A 23,980-nucleotide genomic window follows, 5' to 3' on the forward strand; every position below is an offset into this window, starting at 1 on the left:
GGGAACTTTCAGCCTTAGCACGTTGCATTTGACGTTGCATCCTCTTTCCAGGCTTCTTGTCTGTCCTGCAAGCGTTAGTTTGGGGTGGTAAAGCGAATAGAGAGATTAGCCTTCTCGCTAATTTGAAAGTATTATGGCTGGTAGCGCCACCAAGACGGTGTACGACATTTTCCAAAGTATGGAGTACGGACCAGCAGCTGTTTCCAGCACTGTCACGGCGCAGGTAAAGTTAAAGTTAAACCTACTGTTAGCATAAAGCTATGTTATTTAATTTAGTTATTACAAACACAATGTGGTTTTCCGGCTCACTCACTCACTCAATCACTCACGAGACTTATTAGCCTGAAGTCGTCAGACATTATGTCCTGCCCATGTGAAGTCCATTAACTGTCACTGTAACTCACAAGGCAAACATGTGACTTACTGTATACTGAAGTTAGCTATGATATATGAAGCGTGACGCAGAGCCAGATGATGAAGATGTATGTTACTACTAATTGAAAATTTTGCTTTTTATTTAACCTTTAAAAAAAAAAAAACAGGGGGGAAAACATTGAGATTAAGAACCAAATTGTCCAACACAGGCAGCAGCACACATTAAACACCAAGTTAGAATAAACTTAAACCAATTATCCTCTATGTATGTATTTGCTAAAACAACAAATCTAATGGTGGCTGAAGATATTTTGCACAGTACTGTACTTTAGACAAGCGGGTTGCTTTGTGGAGGCCGCTATCTTCAGCTAACAAGTCAATACAGCAGCCCTAGTGGCTTTTGTGTCTAAAAGCAGAGGGTTATTACACAAATGTCATGACCTTTGTAGTATGAACCTCTTGGTAAAGGGAGGAGTGAGCGGAGGAGTCTTCTGTTTGTTATGATCTCACCATTAATTTTCACAAATTATTACACACTTGACCTTTAACTCATTCTGCTCATTCCACATTCAAAATCTCCCCTCTACCTTTGCAGGTGGTTTAGATATCCGTTGGTTCACGTGATTTGAGACTTAGTAAAATGTTTATATTCCACTATAGTCACTATAACTGCCACATAACAGTGTAACCACATCTGTTTTGTTTGTTTTTTATCAAATAGCAGGCGGTTTCAACAAATGAAATCAGTTTTTTATTATTAAAATAAAGCATAATACTAATACCGTTATAATTTTTTTCCTCCTTAACCTAGATGGGAGAACATTCAATTCACATTGAGGTCTTTAATGACACGTAGAGTGGGTTACATTCCTTGCCATCTGGAGCCAGTTAGTTAGTATTTAATTTGTCCCCACACACATGGTGTTTGTGATGTGGACATTAACCAGGCAGTGAGGGTACAGTGAGACACTGTTGATTTATATTGAAGGAAATTTGAGATTAGATAAGGACTTTATTGTTATATGAACAAGCACACTAAGAAATAGCAGTCTCTTCTGAGTACAAATATAGTTAAATAAAAAAATAAATATAGTTTAATAGACAAAATGAATAATGTAAGTAATGCAATGACAGTACAACTAATAAAACAAGCACTGGAAATAGTGCAGTGTACAAGGGATTTGCTGAGCTGTTTTTTGTCTCTTTTGCAAATCATCTAAAAATGAAACTTGAATTAAATTGACATGTGACATTCAAATAAATTAATGACCAAATTAAAAAAAATGTTAGTGAAATATATTTTATTCCAGGGTAAATCTGAGCAGCTTTAGATGGTTCTGGTTGTCTGTTGAACTGAAGATGAGCCCTTGGTGTTGAGACGAGAGAAGATCAGCGCTGTACTTTAGTCTTGTGTCTGTAAATGGTTAACACAAACGCATAGACACACACAAACTTGTTTTTATAAGTTAGTGAGGACACCTGATATGCATAATAATAATTCTCTAGTCCCTTACCATAACCTTAACCATCACATCTAAGTGCCTAGCCTTAACCCTTACACTAACCTAAACCTGAATGTCCCCACATGGACCTCACAAAGATATAAATACCAGTACACACATGCACACACACACACACACAGGCTTCCATCAGTCACTGTCCTGCAGAGGTGGTGGCGTCCTCTCAGCCAGTAGTATTTAAGCATGTACAGTATTAGGTTTGGACATTATTGCTCATTTGTAGCATAAGAGCTGCCTCATCTAAAAGGAACCCTCATTATCTCAATTTCTGATATTAATAAACTGCACATTCAACAGGGTTTTAATAGTTTAATTCTAAGTCTGTAAGAATTCTTAATTCTTGATGTTAAAAAAAAGCTACCTAAAATAATTGCATTGTTGTTTATTTGCACTTACATTACTCAGATTGATGCTTTTGTGAGCACTATGTGTGATTTGAACAGGTTCTAGTATTAGGTTGTACTTTTTGTATGTCCTACAAATGTTTGTTTTTCTCTTTCTACCTGTCATCAGAAACCTAAAGACCTATTTCTAATGATAGGATAAGCAAGAGGTGGTTATAATGTATTCAGCTTTCTTCTCATCTTTCTTGTCCCTTAGGGCCCAATTTTCATATGATTTGGGATATCATGTCAAGTTTCATTTAAACATTCACTGAGTTAATAGATTTAAAACACACAATATAAAGAGAAATATTTCTAATGCAAGGTTCAGAACTTCAGAAGATGGATAAATTGGTATAGAAAACAGAAAAATCAACCTGGCTTATTTTTAAATACAGTAGTGTCCTTCACGTTCACAGTTAATAAATTGTATCCTTTGTTAATCGTGTTGTCAGGCCTGGCTCGATCATCATTCTCGTTCCCTGGGTTTGTTCATCGATGGCAAGTTTGTCCGACCAGCTGACAGACAGAGTCGCTCCCTGACAGACTCTAAAGGTAAGAGCAGGCAGCGGTGGATTAGTGGTACAGTGGGTTGTCTTTCAAACGAAAGGTCATGGGCTCAGTCACCGACTCAGCTAGGTGATGTGTCCCTGGCAATGACACTTAACTTGGTGTTAAGTTGCTTCTGACTGCTGTGCTGGCAGTGAATGTCACTTGTTTGTCATTTATATAAACTAAATGTAGGAGCAGCCTGATTTTGCAACTCGTCTGACATAAACAGATTCAGATAATTTTTTTTCTTTTTTTTATTCAGATCATTTCTGAACGTCCTTAAATATGTCTGAAAAGAAAAACTAATAATAAAATCCTTTTGGAATGAAGTAGAGCTGCAGCTAACGATTATTTTTCATAAATGTTGATCAGTGTTTCTCAAACCTGAAAATGACAATGTTCTCAAATGTCTTGTTTTGCCCACAAACCAAAATTATTCACTTTTAATGATTTTTTGCTATATGGAGCAAACAAACCAGAAAATATTCACATTTAAGAAGCTGAAATATCAGAAAACTCTAACTATTTAAAAAAAATATGACTAATCAATTATCAAAATAGCTGACTATTAATTTCATAATCAGCCTTAAATGAAGTAAGTCTGACCTGTCTCATATTTTCCTGCTCTGCCCTCCAGGTGCTAATGTATGCAGCACTGTTTGCGCTGTTGAGGACGATGTTTCCCTATGCGCCTCCTCAGCTGTTAATGGCTACAAGGCCTGGAGTGGGATGACGTGCTACAGCAGAGCTAAAGTGTTGCTCAGGTGGGATGAAGTCAGAGCTGACGGCACAGATTACTGGGGTTTTTGCTTGTTTGAGTCAGTTTGCCAGCAGTCCGCTCTGCTCTGACTCCGTCTTTAATAACAGGTTGGTGAGCTCTCTCGGCCAGCACACCAAGTGTGTGTTGGAGCTGTGTGAGCTGTGTGAGGCCTCCTGCTCGCCCTCCACCCTCGTCAGACTGCTGCAGTACTACAGCAGCTGGGCTCAACTCAGGGACACTCTCATCACCAACTGGACACCACTGGGTGAAGGAGCAAGGCCTTTCATTAATGCTTTTAAATTAAATGTTTTTCTTTTATGATCTAATAATGATTGTTCCTCCTTTTTTTTTCCAGGTGTGGTGGCAGTTGTCGTCTCCGATGACTGCTCTCTCTATTCTCTTATCCTCAAAGTGTTACCAGCACTGGCCATGGGTAAGAAATACAGCTGCAGAAGTGGCTTTGTTGGCCAATAATTGGTGCACCTATAAGTCATTTGACTCTGGGTTTTCTGTGGACTTACACATGAAAAAATAGAAAGAGGACAAGTGAAATACTCCTTATTCTGACAGCTATCCAGAGTGCTTGCACAGTGACATGGTTTTCTCGTTTCCATTATTTTTCAAACTCATTATTTTTTTCAAAACTGGTAAAAGACGTTATCTTGCCCAATGACAGAGTCATATTTCTCAAATTTCAATATGAGCATCTGCATCAATGGTACCTTCACACTTATGCAGATCACCCGCACTAATGTTCATGCTATTTGCTGTTAAATGAAAATTAAATTAAATAAAAGGTATTGTGGCAAGTTACCCCAAAATGGAGAATCTGAAAAAATGGTTGGTTGGAATGGAAGGTTCAAGTGATTCAACAACTCACAAATTTTAGTTTTTATTGCATTTTGGAAATTCTACTTCCTTTAAGAAAGAAGCCAACATCACGACTGATTCATTTCAAAATATTTTGTATGTCTGACTTTTAAATGTATTTAACCTTTATTTATACAAGTAATTTTATTGAGACCCTGGGTTTCATTATACAAGAGGGACTTAACGTTACAATGGCTTAAGATATAAGTAAAGCAACATATATTCGATTGCCGTAGTAGGAAAAGAACAGGTTTCTGTTGCTCAAATGTAACTGATAAACTGTTGCAGCCATAATAAAATCCATGTGTCTGTCATTCTGCCTCTTCCCAGGTAACTCTGTAATCGTTGTCCCTGGTCGCAGCACCGCCGCTCCAGCGCTTCTTTTGGCTCAGCTTTTTGTGGGTGCAGGACTTCCTGCTGGGGCCCTTAATGTTTTAACAGGAAGTGACATAATGTTGGGTGCCACTGTGGCCCAGGACCCACGCATCAGCTACATCACCTACTGTGGCAACAAACAGGTGTGTGTTTGTGTGAGTGAAAAGTTGGTGTTGTGTTTAATTCATTGTTTACTAATGTTTAGTGTGAATAAACAGCAAGATTTATCCTCTTGTTCAGGACGGAGTAAAACTGTGCAAGGCCACAGCAGGGATGGGCGTTCCCATTTCTGTCTCCCCTTGCATTGGTGCCACATGTTCCTTCATCATTTTTGAGTCCGCTGACATCGACAGCGCTGTGGACGGAGTGATAGAGGCTGCTTTTAAAAAGAAGAAAGAGGTGACTGACGTCCTCATTTCCTCACACCAGCTCTACAGTCACTGTAACCATCTTCTCCCGCTCTCCGCCGCAGGTTCACTGGGTGTTGTGTGTGCAAGAGAGTGCGTTAGACAGCGTTGTTGCTCGTCTAAGTCTGCGTATGTCAGGCATGAAGTGTGTCGGCCTGTCCAGTGAAGCAGACAGAGTCCTGGTGGATGCTGCAGTACAGGAGGCTCAGCAGCAGGGGGCGAAGGTTAGTCAAGGAAATGGGAGAAAAGCTTTGCAGTTGCTTTTCTGTTCCAGTTTCAAGCAAAAAAAATCACCTGTATTCACTTTATAGGAAATGGGAATGTCTGTGATCTGTAGGTGTTATCTGTGTTAACAACAAACACTGATATTTTTCTCCCTTTTTGCTTCAGTTGGTTCAATCCTGCACTGCCGCTCCCTCAGGTGCTCTGTACCCTCCCACAGTGCTCTGTGGCGCAGCCCCCTCCTCTTCATTTGTGGTCAACCCTTGTCCAGGACCGCTGCTGCCTCTCATGACCTTCAGAAGCAACACTGAAGCAGTGACTCTGGGTAAGGACGTTGCCGTGGATACAGGATACAGATAACGTGAAGTGCAGACGTTTCCAGTTGAATTTACTGAACTAACTGATTACACAGGATAATGGTGATAGAAAAACCTTATTAAAACCGCTTTTTTAGGTACATCTGTCGAACTTCTCATCAACACAAATCACAGTCACTGTCATGACAGCAACTCAAATTGAGGCATGAAGTTCAAACTGAGCATCAGAATAGGGATGAAAGGGGATTTAAGTGACTTTGAATGTGGTTATTATTTTAGGAACTGCTATTGTACTGGGGTTTATACCCACAACCATCTCCAGAGTTCATAGAGAATGGTCCAAAAACAAGATAAATATCCAGTTAACAGTTCTCGTCTGGAAAAATGCCTGGTTAGAAATTACAGAAGTCAACAGTAACTCAAACAAACGCTCGTTACAACCATGGTGTGCAGAACACTATCTCTGAATGTACACCACACCAGTCCTTGAAGCAGATGGGCTACAACAGCAGAAGACCATATCAGGTGCCACTTCTGGCACTTCATTGATTCATAAAGTGGCCTGTAAGTGTATCTTGAAACTCTATCGGCCTCACTTTCACTTATGTCTGCCGTTTCTTCTTTTGTGAGTCAATGTATGAGCCAAAGGAACTGTTATTCTGTATACAAAACACTTCAGAGTTTAGCACTCACCCGATATCTACACAAAGGGAATGTTTACTCTGACGCAACACAAGAGCAGCTCTATTTATAGAGCACATTTAATAACAACCAAGTTTAACCGAATTGCTGTACACAATAAAGTCATAAAAAAATGGAGAACATAAAATCATAAAAACAACATTAAAATTTAAATGATGCGGCATAATAAAATCACATAAAAACAAACAAACAGGGGTTCAGCTTAACCTGAGTTAAACGGCAAGTATAAAAGGTTTTTAAAGAAGATTTAAAGATCTCAATAGCCAGGGCAGGGCATTCCAAAGCCGAGGAGCTGCTACTGCGAAGACTCGGCCTCCTCTGGTCTTTAGTTTTAGGGACTTCTATTAGCAGCTGGTTTGTCGACCTCACCGCTCTGACTGGAGTTTGCATGTGCAGCAGTCTGCCAGATACAGCGATGCCAGCACGGTTAATGATTTAAAAACAAACAACAGTATTTTAAAATCAATCCTAAAACGTGCTGGTAGCCAGTGGAGTGAGGCCATTATTGGCGTTATATGATCACATTTACGTTACACAACAGTCAGAAGAGTCGCTGCAGATTATGCATCAACAACTGGTCAGTGCCAGAATATACCTGCGTTCTTACTGGAGTCTTGCTACTGATGTTTTCACAACAGGAACTGCTAGAAACATGAAGAACATGAAAACATGAATATGAACATGAAAATCTTGAAAAACTGATTTCAGTGATAACGATTCACTTTTTGTTTTCACAGGGAATCACAGTCCTCATGGCCTGGCAGCCTCCATTTGGACCGAAGACCTCACTCTGGCTCTGGAGACGGCAAAGAGGTACAAACATTCACAAGTTATTTTGTACTTTGTTTTCCAGTCGCATCTTTCATTGATTCTGATGTTCTGATGATAACATCTTCAAAAAAGTGTCTCCTAAGTCTAATTCTCCAACTGTTGTTTATTTCTTCTTCTTCTCCTCCCCCAGTCTGTCAGTTGGCTCAGTATGGGTAAACTCCCACTCTGTGTCAGACCCTTGTCTCCCTGTCTCTGGTCACAAAGACAGTGGCACCTGCACTGACGGAGGACAGGAGGTGGGTTTCAGTAGTTCCTCTCACTATGACAGGAATCGCATGCGTATAAAGCCCTAAAAATTGCAGAAATATAAAAACTGTGGAGACAGGGCTGTGCTCAACACTTGCTCATTGTGAAGACCTTTAAGACTTTGGAGGCAGAATACTTACTATGCTCTTTGAGTAGCTGTTCACTCTAGTCCACTAGGTGGCAGTAATACCCACTTAGCTATAGTGTTTTAACATTTAATCATGGCAGACTTTTCTCTGAATAAAACAGTTTCCCCTACAACAACTCTATCCACTACCATAATCATGAGAACTGTGATTTTTCTTTTGATATTGATCAGTGATCATGTCATTTATCCATGGTTCTCAAACTGTGGTACATGTACCACCAGTGGCATGTAGCTTCCTCTGGAGGTACTTGGAAGAAAAATCTGACCAGAGTGCATAGAAAATGAAACATATAACAAATTAATAATAAATTAAATAGTAATAATTACAGTCACCTTATGTTTTGCTCCATCTTAATCTAATGTCACTGGGAGCAATGAGAGCAAATTATCTTATCGGGAATAAATCTGCCTCCTTTGAAAGGTCTGCAGCTGACTACTGCTCTACATATTTACACCACTGTATTTTAATGTTGGTGATAATGGTGTTACTGAGAGAGCTCAATATTTTCTCAGGTGCTACATGGTATAAATAAATAAATAAAACAATAACTCATTGTGTCCTTTTAACACACATGATTTAATTAAAAATAGAATGTATTGATCTAATCAGTTGTATATTTTACTTGTTTGATAATCTTTCATAGTCATACTAACTCCACTCTGCTTTCTTACCAGGGTCTGTACCAGTTCCTACGTCCGTCCTGTTGTTCCTGTCCTCTTCCTCGCTCCTCCCCCGTCTCTTTGGACTACACCAAGTTTGGAACAGCAGCATCTCCAGCTATTATTGTTCCTGATGAGTCTGCCAGGTGGGTTTGTAAAGCTTTCTTTACTTTTAAGACTTATTCACAAGGTTTCACAAGATGCCAAGACTGTACGCACGGAGACATTATTATTAATACAGTGTATGGTAACTTATTAGCACAACAAAATGCAGGGAAGGTTAAGGAGACAATATCCACCGCCTCAGTTGCACATCACTTATTTGTTGCTTCCTCCCTCCTGTCCCTTCAGTTCTCCTAAGTCATACCTGCAGTTTGTGGGAGGTAAGGCATGTAAAGCTGAATCTGGCTGCAGTGTGGCTGTGCAGCCACCAGGAGGTGGCAGCGTGTTGGCCTATTGTCCAGATGGAGGCCGGAAAGATGTTCGAAACGCTGTGGAAGCAGCAAGCAAAGTGCAACCTGGGTGAGAGCTTTGGCACACAAGAATCTCTCTTGCTCTTGCTCTCTCCCTCTCTCTCTCTCTCTCTCTCTCTTTCTCTCTCTCTCTCTTTCTTAAAACGTGAGCTAAAATCCTGCTTTGGTCCCGCAGTTAAATTCTGTTTGATGTTTTCCATGTTGAGGCTTTTAGTTTGTTGTGCAACAGTTTGACCTAAACTGAAACACTCCCAAGTTAAAACGTAACTACGTTTAAACATAATCTTAAACCTGTCAATGATAAACAGTAATAAAGCTATCAGAGGTAAATCTGGGCTCCTTTAAACACGTCCATACATTTATTCAGACTTTCACATGAGGACACACATAACTGTGTTTATCACCAGTTGACCTTCAGCTTGACAAATCTGCTGAGTCATGTACCGTGTATCAGTGAATTACATGAGGCTTTGTTACTGTTGACGCACACAGAATGTTGAAATAACAGTTTATGTTTACTGTAGTTCTACTACAGGAAATTCATACTTTGAGCTTTTTAATCATGGAATGTAAACACACAGACACACACAGCTCTAAAAGTGTGTATCTTTTCACAAATGAAGTGACAAACTGGACAAAAACAAGGAAAACCACACCAGAAGTCCTTTAAACTCCTTTATCATGTGACCCACTGACTCATTCTGCTTTTTATTAACTCTTGTTTAAAAGTTGTCTGTGATGTTTTTGAGTCGTTTCTGTCTTTTTTTATTCACTGTCATTGTTTTCTTCTTTTTATTAAATGTTATGTCCTTACACCTGGATTTGTTCAAAATATATCCTTTCCCTCTTTTAGCTGGATGAAGAAAAGCCCGTCTGCACGTGCTCAGTCTCTCTACTCTCTGGCCAAGAACCTGGAGTCAAAGAAGAAAGACATGGCTGCGTCACTCAGCATCCAGGGCACTTTGTCAGCAGAGGAAGCTGAGAATGAGGTGGACATCAGCTCTGCCCGGCTCAGCGACTGGGCAGCTTACTGTGATAAACTTCAAGGAGGATCTCTGGTCAGGACCTTTTATATTATACACATTTTGTGTTGGATTTTTGACATCAGAAAATGTAATAAGTACGACACTGAGCAAGCGTTTCACCCCTCCTTTAGCCTATGCCGCAGTCTGGCTCTGCCCTCTCCATCCCTGAAGCCCTGGGAGTCGTGGGCCTGGTCCTCCCAGACAAGAACCCCCTCCTCTCCATGGTGACACTTCTTGGTGCAGCAATAGCCACCGGCAATGCGGTCATCATGGTTCCCAGTCAGAAGAATCCACTGGCAGCTTTGGCATTCATTCAGGCAAGTGTTAAAGGGGACATATTATGAAAAATCTACTTTTTAACCATTTTAATACATATATTTGGCACTCTGGAGGCCCTACCAGTCGCCAAAGTGTGGAAAAAGAATACTATAGAATGTTTAGTGTTTTATGCAGCTGCTGCAACTATAGTGCAAACACATTGAATGCTCCATTTCCCATTCATTTAAGCCAAGCTTTTGCACAAGAATTCAGAATCTGCAGTGTAAATAATAACAGTAATCTACGCATGATAGCACACAATGCTCGGATTTACTTCTACAACATCCAGTTTATTATATATGCATTTTCTTGCACACACTTTTTAAAGTCCTGATACTTATGACAATGTGATGTTCTTGTAAATTAAGACTTTATTCTCGTAAATTAAAACTTTATTCTCGATGTGTGTGATTTTTCTTTTTTCTTTTTTCTCAATGTGGCCCAAATACTCCATTGTAGTAAATGCCATTTCATCTTTATAATTCATCTTCCTCCTCCTCCTCATCAGGTGCTCCAGGCGTCAGACCTGCCAGCAGGTTTGGTAAACATCATTTCAGGAAGCAGGGACCAGCTCACAGTGGCTCTGGCTAATCACAGTGTCTTAAAGGCCATCTGGTACTGGGGCAGTGCCGAGGTAAAAACTTAACACCGTCACATGCACCAGTGTCCACAGTTTGCTCAAAAGAGACCTGAATGCTCCCACATGGAGAATTAGTTCAAGTCCAAACTTGATTCTTGTCTCTCTCGATCCCTGTTTTCCTGCTGTAGGGCTGTCAGTACCTGCAGTACTCCTGCACCTGCCCTCTGAAAACCCTGCGCCTCTTCTGCCAAACGGATGACGGTGGGATGGATTGGACTCAGTCTCATCCCTCGCTCCTGGAGGACATGTGGAGAAGTGCGGTGCAGTGGAAGAGCGTGTGGATTCCCACTGCATAGAAAGATTAAAGGTGACAGGATTACGACATGGAGAAAGAGATGATGAAGGAAGTGTTGCAGACACTCACTGCTTCTTATTGTAACCTTTATAAAAATGCAGAATCAGGTACTAACTGTGACCGTTAAATTCACAAGATGCCTTTGAAATGAAAAGTGAACAGACAACACAATGCTCTCAGTAGCTGTTTCTTAGTTACTGTTATTGTGCTTATCACAACTCTCTGTGGCCGACTTACTGCAGATAGTTTTATTCATGTTGGAACAATAGACCCTTCATTATCCCACAGTTGAAGCTTCAGAGACTAACTTCCTCTAACATGCACTAACATGAGCACGGACCAGTAACAACTACCACAACAAAGAGCAGAGCAAACAGAGGCCGCGTGACATTGTTCTTATCTAGCAGTATCTTCACAACACACCCACCAGGGTATGAATGAAGGAGCCTAATTTAGCAAACATTAAATATATGTAACGAGATCTGGATTGAATGAGCAATTTAAAAAGTCTTAAAGCACTTAAAAACAAAAATACATTGATGAAGGTGACATACCAGTAACATCACTGCTTTACACGTGAAGGTTATTTTTCTTTTGTTGTTGACATGATAAAAAAAAATATATATATATATTTTTTTCTGAACTGAAACTGAACTTTAAAAAAGATCTTTGAAGAGTGAACTCATTTCCCCTTCCTTTCCATCATGAAACTAAAGCAATGTGATCTCAGGACCATGTTAACTTTCTATTTTCTCTGTAGAAAAGCAGTAGCAGAAGGGTTTGAGAAAGGAAAACATCAGCTACATTGTTCACAACCAAAGACTATTTCAGTTAAATGTAATACCATTGCATTATTGTGTGTGTGTTTTAAAATAACATTTAGCTGCAGTTGATTGTGAGTTTACCTTACAGTACCTACTGACCTGATGTCTTCTCTACCTTGATCTTCTGCTATTATGATTATTCTCTCTCTCATTCATTACTTCTCTTTTCTTTAAAGTCAACATTTGTTTTTCCTTGTTTCAGTTTTTCTTCAACTTAAAATCTCATCAACCTCACAATTCTGTCTATGACTGAAAAGAGACCAACCAATCATGTGTGAACACAATATACTGTACTGAATATCTTTACTACTGTATAAAAATGCTGCCAACGGAAGTAAACTTACTCTGTGATTCAAACATTCCCATTGAATTCTGCTTCGTTTCCATGTCTAATTATAAATAATGTTGTCCAGAGACAACTATTGTGAATGTAACACTGTCCAAAGGCCATAATAAAGGATGAGTCCATGAATTTACTCTCTTGTCATGTCTTACATTGTCTATATAAAATGTTGACATTTATGGCTCCTCGATGATGTGCACTTTCCTACATTTAATTTTGTCTAGTACTCTAGATTAATCATTCTTTGCAAAGCTACCTTTGAACAGCCACAGCAAACAAAATTAGGACAGTTGAAGCTATAAAACTGCATTCCTGTTTTGTGTGTGTTCACAGGTACTACATTTTTTTTATAAATAATGTTATAGGTGTTATAATGGAAACAAAATAAAAAAAATATGGTCATACATGGAACTGCTCAAGTTTATTTTAACTTTAAAAGTGTAGTCCCTAAAATTTGAATACAAACAGTGTCTGTTATGCAACAACACACACATTTCTAAATAGAGCAGGGTTCAGATGTTGTCACCTGGTGACATTCCTGCACTGCACACGGGAGGTTATTTATTTTATGTCAAGACAGACGGAGTCAACCAGTAAAAGTGATGAAATGTGACAACACAAAGTTTCAGAGGTGAATTCTACTGCTCTAAAAACCCGTCGTTCAGCAGTTTGTATACACACAAATGCTCCCTCAGTCAGGCGTAATAGATGAAAGACACCTGAATGCATCTTCAGATCCGATTACAAAAAGCATGTACATGGCCTGGTGACACGTGATATGACCACACTCGTCAGCTGATGTCTAAAAGAAACATTTCCCATTTTTGAATGTTCCTTTTTTTTTTTTTTTTCAGACTAAGACACAAAAAACACAAGTCATGGTCTTTTCATTGTATAAATGTGTAGCTCAGATTATGTGATGACTTCCACCAAGTTTGGGCTACATTTCACATTTCCTCTGCTTTAAGACAACTATTTTCTGGGAGTACAGATTATTGTGCAACAGAAATTATGAGGAATGGTGGTGATGTGGATACAGATCTGAATACGGATTCAGGTGGTGTAAACCTTGTAAAATGGGGGATTGTGTTGACAGTAAGAAACTGAGTGGCCTTGGCAGAGGTTTATGTTTTCTCTTTATCTCTTTTTCTCTTTATCTCTCTTTATTACAGTAAATGCACTGAGACGTGCGTGTATTATGTGCAGTTATTGGTTCCTTTTTTCTCTTCGCCAAAACTGGTCTCATCCGGCGGAGCTTCCCGCCTGACATTGTTGTGCAACCACAAGTCTGGCAGATCAGGATAGTGTTTCAGGAGGCTTCTGTGTAATGCTGAGTCACAATGCTGAGTCACTGAGTCAATGACACAGCATTATCCTCAGTTCAACCTGATGTTACCTTTGTTCAGTGGCATGACACAGCACAAAATAAAGATGGTAGAGTTGGGGAATGTGAGATATAAAGTAATAAACACTTTTTTTATTACTAACCCTAACTAACCCTTACATGTTATGCTTGTGTTACTGTGCTCTATTCTTCTGTGGTTTTGCAACTCATTAAAATGGAAACAACTGAACAGAAATGGTAGAAATGTACCACTCAATATTAAACCAAATGAAAAGAAAGATATGACTTACTATGAATAACAGGATACAGGAGCTATGTTGTTGCGTAAAACACAGGTGCTGAAGAAAGCAACCATAGACAGACTGACAGACACTTACCTAACAAATCCACTTGAGACAAAGACGTGCTATGCGAGTGGAAAAGTACTGAGTCACAGTGCTGTGCCACTTCATTACAGTCTCATATAGCTTATTATTGTACTGTTTACTTCACACGTTCAGTCAAAATGTGGAAAGCTAAATACAGGATATTGAGTTTCACACAAGGATAAACAAAACTGTGTATTTATATGCTGTTAGAAGCAGATCTGCAGCCTATGTTTACTACTATAGACAATCATGGTACGCACAGAGATGTGGACCCTTCTCTGCTCTCTGACGTTACTCTTTTCAAACAATAAACTAACTTATGTAACGTGCAGTTTGGTAAATGTTTCATTTTTGCTCGCCATTAAAATATAAACACAATAATCATTTCTTGGTCCCAGTGTGGTTTAATAAGCACTGACGGGCCTTTTCGGGGCTTATAGACTGTGTGTGACTGTGCTGTGGTACATTGAGCGTAATGCAGTAAAACAGCCTCGACTGGAAACGTGTTATCAGCAGTTTTTAGATGTCATGTGCTGTATTTAAGTGTCACGGGTCCAGTTCATCCTCACTTTTTGTGCGGTTGCAGTGTCTTTACAGCACGTCTTACCTACATCCACAGATTGTTTACAATGTATATGGTGTGATTGGACGATTGGTGTAGGGAGCTACAGACTTTTCACAGGAGGCAGATTTATTATTGTATTTACTTATTTTTTCCGATCACATACCCTGGTATATACAGTAGAACAGTATTTCGGATTGTCCTCCAAGTACCACCAGAGGAAGCTTGCGTACCACTACCACAGTTTGAGAAACCATGGGGTGTAGGTTAAGCTGTAGAAATATATATTTTTTTAAAAAGAATGAAAAAAAAACTAAATCAAAGACCTAGACCTGGTGAAATACTAATACAAGAAATTGTATTAGTGCAGTAGTGCATTGGTGCAATTGTGTTTGGATTACATGAAAAAAAGTCTGACAATAATCAAGTTAATTGTAGTCTTAAGTTAAAGTGGATCGTTTACAAAAACATTATTATTATAAAGCGGTAGAAAATGGAGGGATTATTTTATTCATTTATTTTGTTTTGTTTAAATGCCTACGTGGAGGAAAAAACTACACGTCACATTAAATATACACAATTATTGTCATTATTCTCAGGTACAATACATTTTAAGAGTTGAGTTAAAGTTAAATATCTACGGTATACGTGTAGAAACTGGGTACATCCTGTCCCTTCAAATGTGTTGTTGAAAAATGTGCTTCGTCATTGTCTGATCCGATTAGGTCAAAGAGTGAACCTTTACACGGCGATTTCCGTGAATAAGAAGAAGAAAAAATGCAACGTCAACGCTAACCTCAGAGCTCACGTGGTACCTGGGCTTTTCGTGATTGGTGCAAATGCGCTGAGTGACGTCACGTCTGTCACGAGGTCGTTCCGCGTGGTATAAATAGAGCCTGCGTCTCCACAGCCATTACAAGTCAGTAAGGAGTTCTTGCTTCAACAGTGTTTGAACGGAGCTTCTTTCTCTCGTCCCGCGATTTCTTCCGACTACTCTCGTTTGCCGTATTTAAAAAATAAGAACTTTTTGTACTTAAACGCTACTGAAAACACTTGACGTAAAAAAACCCTCTATTTTTGTACCGTTTTTGATAAGAAAAAACCGAGAAAAAACGCCAGCCAAAATGGAGTCTCAAGTGCGTCAGAACTACCACCGCGACTGCGAGGCCGCCGTCAATCGTATGGTTAACATGGAGCTGTTCGCGTCCTACACCTACACTTCCATGGTGAGTAAAACTACACTTTATGTAATTAGTGGTATTTTACGACTGTACAGTGCTATGTTGATTCATTACAAAAACCTCAAGGGCCTTGGCCTGAGTCATTGCTTTGCTGTACCGAAAGTCCTTCATCCCCACTGCTGTTCGGATATTTAACTCCTCTTAAATGTCCACTCACTTTCCCTGATAATACTCTATATTAGAGTGTAATTTTATCCTTTTTACTTTTTATCTTTTGGTAATTTTGTCTTACTATTGTATTTTTATTTTATCTTATTTTTATTTTTATTCTATATTTTTATTCTTTACTTTTATTCGATTCTCACCTTTCTTAACTGAGCTGTTGTGAATGTGTGTTTCCCCCCTGGGGGAGGAATAAAGTCATTCAATTCAATTCTGTCGAGTTGTTATTCACCAACAGACGGTTGGTGATCCCGCCACCCCGGGCCCCCCCGGGCCCCCCCCGGTCACAGTGGCGTGTCGTGTCAGTCTAGACTAAGCAGGCTGATCCTAAATAATGACTCGCGTGCCTGACCACTGCCTGGTCACATAACTACTGTTTTGTACGTGGGTGTCTTTGTCAAATATCAGGTGCAGTCTTGTAATGATGTGTTTGTCTTCGTCCACTCTCAGGGCTTTTACTTCTCCCGTGACGACGTGGCCCTCCCAGGCTTTGCCCACTTCTTTAAGGAGAACAGCGAGGAGGAGAAGGAGCATGCTGACAAGCTGCTGTCCTTCCAGAACAACAGAGGAGGACGCATCTTCCTCCAGGACGTGAAGGTCAGTACAGAGTCCACATCTGAGCCTAACATCTTACCACAGTCATGTGTGTCTAATGCAGATAAACTGTCAAGATGTGCCGTGTTTGCATCGTATTCAAGTGTTTTATGTATCAGCTGTAAAAACCATATTATAATGTGCAACATTGGCCCAAATTACTTCAACTATGGATATTGTGTTTTCAGCTATATCTGTCTTTTGATCAGTTTGTGAAATTGTGAGCAGCATAATTCAAAGTAAAATGTGCATTTTATTGCCTCCCCAGGAAGAAATGTAGATGTGCAGTGATCTAGATTGTCTTAAAATGTTGTGATAACCTTGAGTAACCACAGCCTTGGTTAGTTAAATGTCATAATTGTATAGTGCTTATTCCTCTCAGCCACAATTTAAAAATTGTTGGCTTGTTTTGGAGGTGAAATCAGGTCCGACTTCCTCAGATGGCAGCACTAATCTTTTTGCTTTGTCATTAGACCGAGGGATGAATAGCTTGTATGGGTGTACAAGCGTAGTCGTATCATTGTGCAAAGTATACATATGACTTAATGTAATGGGAGTGCCGTCTGCTGTAATTGGATGCTCTTTTTTTTTTCCACAGAAACCTGAACGTGATGAATGGGGCAGTGGTCTGGAGGCCTTGCAGTGCGCTCTGCAGCTGGAGAAGAACGTCAACCAGGCTCTGCTGGACTTGCACAAGCTGGCCTCACAGCATGGAGACCCTCATGTAAGTTGTTTTAAACAGTCGGGTCATGCTGAGGGCCAGACAACCTTGTACTTGAGATTAAAAGTCTGTCTGATTTTTACTAAACTATTGTTTTGTCCGGTCCTTAGATGTGTGACTTCCTGGAGACCCACTACCTGAACGAGCAGGTGGAGTCCATCAAGAAGCTGGGCGACTACATCGGCACCCTCACCCGCATGGATGCCCAAAACAACAAGATGGCGGAGTACCTGTTTGACAAGCACACCATGAGCAGCAAGGACTAAATGCAAAAGTTTAGCATTTATCCTGGTATTGAAAATCATAACACAGGCTTAAATCAAATGCACCTTTTGTGTTCCAGCTGTTCATTCACTTAAGTGTAATCGGCATTAAAATGCTCAAGGCAAAGATGAGTGCTCGTTTATTGTCCTAAAGGGTTAATTGGTCATGCTTTTCCCTCTGACTACAAACCTATTGTGGCTTCTTGATGATTTGAATAAACCTTTTGAGCTGGACATTGTCTGCATTGGTGTGTCTTACATCGTTGAATCTGGTTGCTTTAAAGGTTCAGTGTGTAAAAATAACCTAAAAAGTAACCTATTTTAATTTGGCAGAAACTGAAGACAAAATACTTTTTTGCTCAGTTTACATCACTTGACTCTAAATTGCTTTCCTTACTGCAGAATGAGATTTAAATTTATAACCAGCTCCTGGTTATAACTTTGGATAATAGCTTGCAATAAACATGCTAGATATCTTTGACATTGATGCATACTGAAGGAATACAATCTTCACACAAATGCTGCTCTGAAATATTAGTACATTTCCACCTTTGACCACATGATGGCAACATTTTCCTCCAATTTGTTTGAGCTCATGTTGGAAACCCTGAGAGCCAACACTTATTGTTGACTCAAATTTTAACTTTATAGCCCATATTCTCAATTATTCTATTCTCTACAAAGCAAACCTTAAAGAGGGAGAGTCAGGCGAGAGGAATATCATGTATATTACAGCATAGTATTCAAAGAGATTGTCCAACATAGATGAAGAGATGATGTTTAAAGTGTTAATCCATTAAATTTAGATTAAATGCAATCACTATTACATATTCAAATCCTAATTACTGTGTTGACACTAACTTGACTCTAATCCTCCTGTGTGTCCTGTGTCAGTGCCGCCGCAGAGGTCGTGTTCTAATACACAGAACAGTCGTCTCTCACCTCCATCATCTCTACAATTTCATTTGCTTCCGTTTTCAAACTCCGGCTTTTCTTCATCCTGGATTGAAAGCAACAAACACTTCTATATTATTATTTGTAATCCACTGCACAAGTCACTGAATTAGTAGCAACTACAAGTCCAGTTTCTATTGATTCAATGATTGTATTGTTTTTTTACCTCAAATACAAAGTCACGACAAGCACTGGAACCAGTAATGGGATCAACAGAGTCGGCCTGATGATGTTCACATTTACATAGGGTGATTTCACTAGGCGACAGATTGGAGATATTAGCAGTAACATTAGACTGTGGCCTTAGTAGATGTGTGGTTAAAGGTCGGAGGTCATATCTCACCTGGTGCAAAAAACAGTTTTAAGGAGGTGTTGCTGTGTCCATATCTGTTTTGCACTTGACAGTAATAATTTCCTCCATGTTCAGCTGTGATGTCAGAGATGGTGAATGTGTGTCCGGATGCTTTTACTGAGCTGCTGTTCTCCTTGTGCCAGGTATAAGTAGCTGCTGGGTTTGCATCAGTGCTGCAGGTCAGAGTCACTGAGCTGCCTTTCACAAGCTCACCAGAGGGACTCGCTGCCACAGAGGGAGGCTTTGGAGCGTCTGGTTAACATTTATGAAGACATTAATGTCGGAATGTATGATTTGAAGTGCTGATAATATCAATATATGGAAATGGGGTTAGTAAGATAAGGTACAAATGTGACTTACAGTGGACATTTAGAAAATTCGAGGTAAAGTTACATCCATGTTTATTCTCACACTTGCACTCGTACATCCCTCTGTCGTTTGACGTGACGGGAGACAGGAAGTGACTTCTCTCTGCTCCTTTGATCAACCTTTGGTTCTTGTACCAGACACACGTGGCTGCTGGGTTTGCATCAGTGCTGCAGGTCAGATTCACTGAACTTCCCTCCACTATCTCACCAGAGGGACTCACGGACACAGACGGAGGTCTGGGAGCATCTGTATGTGGAGAAGACAAATGAACAGACTGATTATCCGAAGTGTGTCCACATCCTACAAGTGAAGTTTTGAGGAGGACTTTGCATGATGGGGCAAAAAAAAGGTAACTTCAAATGTCACTCACATGACACAGCAATGGAGATATTGTGTGAACTCCAGCCCAGCTTATTTTGAGCTCTGCAGTGATACTGTCCAGAGTCTGAGGACTGAATGGACCTGAAGACAAACGGTGTCCCTTCCCTGACAACACGGTGTTGTCCATTTCTGTTCTCCTTGAACCAGGTGTGAATAGCTGCTGGGTTAGCGTCACTGCTGCAGGCCAGAGACACTGAGCTGCCCTCCATTATCTCACCAGAGGGACTCACGGACACAGAGGGACGCCTGGGAGTATCTGTGAGTATGCGTGAAAACAATGAGCTAAATGTCAAAGCATGGCAATTGTTTCACTGAATAATTTGTCACTTACATTTCACGCTAATAGTGATGTTTGCCGTGTTCCTTCCCAGGTAATTCTCAGCTGTACATTGATACTGTCCTGAGTCTGAGGACTTAATGGACCTGAAGAGAAACCTTTTCTCTTTCGTGAGAAATTGAAGTGTGTCTCTGTTTTTCTTGTACCAGGTGTAATTAGCTGCTGGTTTTGCAGCACTGGTGCAGGCCAGAGTCAGTGAATGACCCTCTGCTATCTCACCAGAGGGACTCGCGGACACAGAGGGAGTCTGTGGAGCATCTGAAGGATAGGCTATATAAACACAAGACACACACACACACACATAATGAATCAGAATACTTATGCACATAACCTCAGCGATAATAACTGGTTAGTGTTCGTTTTAAAGGTTAAAAATGTTGTTGTATTGTGAAAAAAAGGCTCCAAAATGGTCTGGGTTGTGATCATTTTCTCCATTCATTCCTATGATACATTTTTTTTGTTTTTTTTGCCATGGACTTTGGTGGGGGAGAGTGAGTGGTACACAGTAAAATAAAAAGCAGTCTAATGTGAGATAAAGTGATAAACATGTTCTTAAATGACTAATATCTGTTTTCCTTATGGAAATTATCCCATTAAAAAGTTTCATTTTACACTCATGAACTCACACATAGAAGGAGAACGAATACGCTTGCGTCCTCTTATCGCACAGTGGTAGCTGTCTGTTGGTCTGAAGTATTCAAAGAGAAGATATTTTGTTCCTTCTCCAACTCTTTCTCCATTATTGTACCAGACATAGGAAACACTCTCAGACAGCGGACAGCTGCTGTGACACGTCAGCTCGGTCCAGGCACAATCCTGACTGACTGACCTCCTCACACGTAACTGCAGCTGAGGATCTGTCAGTAAGAGAATTGTTATTTTTGATGTACGACATATGAAACGGGTTTGTTCTCTGAGACAATGTTACCTGCGACAGACAAAGTGACTCCAGACAAACTAGTAAAACTCCCTTCTGGTTGGTTTGTTATGAATTTGAACTTGTAGCGAGTGGCGTCACTCTCTCTCAGGTCTTTGATTCTCAGAGTGCACTTGTTGTTTCCACACAGATACTCCACACGACTCGAAGAGTCCGGCACAGACCTGAGATCCACCTGAGTCCTGTTGTGTATAAACCAGAATGAGTCCATGACTGTGGTGTCATGGTACACTCTTCTAGCATGGTCATACACTGTGTGAGGGTATGTGTAGGTGCAGCTTATGTCCACGGTTGATCCTCTGAAGGCACAGATGACAGGAGTTGCAAAGTTCACAGCATAACCTCTCTGACTCCACATCACTGTAACACAGAGCACAGCAGAGGATCACAGTCAAGACAACAACACAACACTTATGGCATTTGTTTGTGAAGCCGTGTGATCGACTGTTGACCAGTCAAACCCAGACTACCACTGTTTTTACATTATGGATTGAAGACTTATGTGTGATGAGCAGCACCAATGTTGGCCACAACAAATTTGATTTTTTTTTGCTGCTGCAGCTGCTGCTGCTGCTTATATAAATGACATTGTAGTTCATCTGTTATATATCTACTCCTGGTCTCTTTCTTCTGTCTCTACCTCACCTCCCTCTTGTCATTTCTCTCCTTTCTGTCCCCCTCCTCTTCTCTGTCCCTCATTTTTTCTTTTCTCGCAATACTATGACATACATCCATCTTCTGGCTGTTGGCATTAAAGACATAGATATTCGGAGACGTCTCATTCACTGTGTTGCCCTGTTGATGCCAAACTTCAGTGTGTCCTCTCATACTGTGAGAGGCAAGTCCACCAGGTAAAGCAGTACAGGTGGACGTGGAGACTGGGTTTTCTCAATAATAAAAAAAAAAAGGTTAAAACACCAAAGTTTACATTCAATAGATAATGAAAAATCCTTTTATAAAAGTACCAATAATGGCAATGACAGACAAAACAATGTAGGTCCAAGATCAAATCAAAATAGCAAATTATTGACAATCATTTTTATTATGAATGATTCCTCTCTCCCATCTCAGCAAAGACTCGGGACAAACCATGTTGACAGAAGGTGTTTGAAGATGCTGCTGTAGTAAACATTTTTATGGGCAAATAATAAATAATAATAATAATAATAATGATATATAATAATAAATCGATATATCTAATCTAGACTATAGCCTACAGTATGTATTCAGATTGACAAAGTTTCAGTACAGCACATAAGTAATAAAATACTTCAGCATTTTAAGTTATATCATTGAAATACTCCAGAGATTAAACTCACACACTGATGGAGTGGAGATTCTCTCATGTCCTTTCACGGCACAGGAGACGCTGTCTGTCTGATTCAAACGATCAGAATAAGATTCTCCTTCCTTCTTCTTCTGTTGATTTTTATACCAAATGTAGGTCAGATGATCAGGGAGGCGGCAGCTGCTCTGACACGCAAGCTCTGTCACAATCATGGAGCTATAGATGGCTAAAGTGCTCACCTGCACCTGTAAATCTGTATATAAAGAAGAAGAAGAAGTCTTTGTTGTTGTTGTTTTTTATAGTAATATGTACATACAATACACTGGAGGAGCACATGAACACTTGGAGTTAAATGAATAATAAAAAAGTTACCTGCAACAGACAGAGTGACTCCGGGTGAAGCATTAAAAGCTTCTCCAGGCTGGTTTGTTATGAATCTGAACATGTACTGAGACGCGTCACTGTCTCGCAGGTCTTTGATTCTCAGAGTGCACTTGTTGTTGTTTTCACACGCATACTCCACGCGGTCTGAATAATCCGGGTCTGATCTCACGTCGACATAAACTCCATTGCTCTTTTTGATGAACCAGAACGATTCCACTACTGTGGCACCACGGTCATTCCCTGTGAGTGGGTATGTGTACGTGCAGCTGAGGTCCACTGTTGACCCTCTGAGGGCGCAGACCTCTGTAGACGTGTAACTCACAGCATAGTCACTGTGGCCCTGTATCACTGCAACACACAGTCCAGAGAAGACTTCATTTACTCACCTGTTTGTGTAGAGCTGCACTACATCTGCACAATATAATATAATATAATTAAATCAATTAAATCAAATCAATATAATTTCATAAGAGGGTGAAACATGAACATGAAAGTGAAATATTGTATAATCATGTAACATAAAGTGCTGTCACACTGTTCCTTCAGCAGTTTTCCACTCACCTGACTCCACCCCACTCTACCAGCCAAGACACACCTCCTCATCAAGCCAACACTACTCACCTGTGACCACAGTTGCTCCTCATCTCCTGCAATCCACCCTCCCCATGTACTCCAGCTCTCCAGCATTTATTTCTGGCCTGACCTCGACCTGTCTGCCTCTGCATGAACCCTGGATCTCACCTCAGTCTCCTGACCCAGAGCTGCCTGTTCCCTGGACTGTCTGGTGAGTTTTGGATTTGGTTCAACTCTCCACATCTACCTACCTACCTGCTTGCTGTGCCCGCCCCCCTTATTAAATGTAATAAATCTCCCTTCATGTCAGATTCCTTATTCGTTATGGTCACTGAGACACACACCATAACACACTCCCATGGCCCGTCACTACACAAAGTGCAGCCTTAGACCTAAGTGAGAAAGAAAGTGTGCGCACACACCTGCACTAAATGACTAAAAGATACTTTCCAATATAAATGTAGACATAAATTACCTTGTACAATAACAAGAAGGAGTCCACCTGCTGCTGTGGTGACGCTCATTGTCGCTTCAAACACAATGTCTGCAGACAATGTCCACGAGACGTAGCTCGGCCACTTCCACCAACATTATAGAGGAGGCAGGTGAGCAGAAGTCAGATGTTCAAACTCACTTCTTCTTTACAGTACCTCTATTTAGATGCATGTCACGGGGAGATTAAACTGAAAAATAAAGAAGTTACTTGTGGTTTGTGTCCGCCAATGAATTTATCATTGTGAGAAACTACTTCTGTGGCAGAGACGGTGGTAACTGTCAGTCTCTGAGACACAGACAGTGGTAACCTCAGCATAAACTTCTACAGAGACCATGTAAGGACATGCATGAGACACAAAGGCACACAT

The 23,980-nt window shown here is 40.3% G+C and overlaps 3 protein-coding genes across 3 annotated transcripts; 2 read left to right on the forward strand and 1 right to left on the reverse strand.

Annotated features, from left to right (window-relative positions):
* Nucleotides 1-15: 15 nt before the first annotated feature.
* On the forward strand, nt 16-12,419 carry aldh16a1 (aldehyde dehydrogenase 16 family, member A1). Its single transcript, XM_044050051.1, has 17 exons — nt 16-223; nt 2,734-2,833; nt 3,468-3,594; nt 3,698-3,855; nt 3,946-4,023; nt 4,791-4,978; nt 5,076-5,234; nt 5,308-5,466; nt 5,633-5,789; nt 7,221-7,296; nt 7,445-7,550; nt 8,384-8,514; nt 8,720-8,890; nt 9,695-9,899; nt 9,998-10,183; nt 10,693-10,818; nt 10,953-12,419. Exons 1-17 carry the CDS (start codon nt 134-136, stop codon nt 11,118-11,120), a joined length of 2,385 nt encoding a protein of 794 aa, XP_043905986.1. The 5' UTR covers nt 16-133; the 3' UTR covers nt 11,121-12,419.
* A 3,042-nt stretch (nt 12,420-15,461) lies between these two features.
* LOC122785641 (ferritin, middle subunit) lies at nt 15,462-17,776 on the forward strand. The gene is made up of 4 exons (XM_044051534.1): nt 15,462-15,787; nt 16,415-16,561; nt 17,157-17,282; nt 17,390-17,776. The coding sequence occupies exons 1-4, from the start codon at nt 15,686-15,688 to the stop codon at nt 17,543-17,545; spliced, it is 531 nt and encodes a 176-aa protein (XP_043907469.1). The 5' UTR covers nt 15,462-15,685; the 3' UTR covers nt 17,546-17,776.
* Nucleotides 17,777-18,254: 478 nt separating this feature from the next.
* On the reverse strand, nt 18,255-23,730 carry LOC122785640 (sialoadhesin-like). Its single transcript, XM_044051533.1, has 12 exons — nt 23,593-23,730; nt 22,533-22,892; nt 22,192-22,413; nt 21,124-21,232; nt 20,864-21,054; nt 20,562-20,792; nt 19,930-20,205; nt 19,588-19,854; nt 19,209-19,463; nt 18,840-19,100; nt 18,663-18,753; nt 18,255-18,542 (listed from the first exon to the last, which is right to left on the reverse strand). Exons 1-12 carry the CDS (start codon nt 23,639-23,641, stop codon nt 18,458-18,460), a joined length of 2,397 nt encoding a protein of 798 aa, XP_043907468.1. The 5' UTR covers nt 23,642-23,730; the 3' UTR covers nt 18,255-18,457.
* Between the last annotated feature and the right edge of the window lie 250 nt (nt 23,731-23,980).

The sequence above is a fragment of the Solea senegalensis genome, linkage group LG19, assembly GCF_019176455.1.
Source record: "Solea senegalensis isolate Sse05_10M linkage group LG19, IFAPA_SoseM_1, whole genome shotgun sequence".
Classification (NCBI taxonomy): Eukaryota; Metazoa; Chordata; class Actinopteri; order Pleuronectiformes; family Soleidae; genus Solea; species Solea senegalensis.

Bases quoted from the DNA above. Each gene is read 5' to 3' on its own strand.
- LOC122785641 (XM_044051534.1), top strand. From the start codon at position 15,686: ATGGAGTCTCAAGTGCGTCAGAACTACCACCGCGACTGCGAGGCCGCC. The intron at 15,788-16,414 runs GTGAGTAAAACT...GTCCACTCTCAG, and splicing joins CCTACACCTACACTTCCATG to GGCTTTTACTTCTCCCGTGA. The intron at 16,562-17,156 runs GTCAGTACAGAG...TTTTTTCCACAG, and splicing joins TCTTCCTCCAGGACGTGAAG to AAACCTGAACGTGATGAATG.
- aldh16a1 (XM_044050051.1), top strand. From the start codon at position 134: ATGGCTGGTAGCGCCACCAAGACGGTGTACGACATTTTCCAAAGTATG. The intron at 224-2,733 runs GTAAAGTTAAAG...TCGTGTTGTCAG, and splicing joins CCAGCACTGTCACGGCGCAG to GCCTGGCTCGATCATCATTC. The intron at 8,515-8,719 runs GTGGGTTTGTAA...CTGTCCCTTCAG, and splicing joins GTTCCTGATGAGTCTGCCAG to TTCTCCTAAGTCATACCTGC.
- LOC122785640 (XM_044051533.1), bottom strand. From the start codon at position 23,641: ATGAGCGTCACCACAGCAGCAGGTGGACTCCTTCTTGTTATTGTACAA. The intron at 22,414-22,532 runs GTAACTTTTTTA...CTTTATATACAG, and splicing joins AGTCACTCTGTCTGTTGCAG to ATTTACAGGTGCAGGTGAGC. The intron at 20,206-20,561 runs GTGAGTTCATGA...GTGTTTATATAG, and splicing joins TATTCGTTCTCCTTCTATGT to CCTATCCTTCAGATGCTCCA.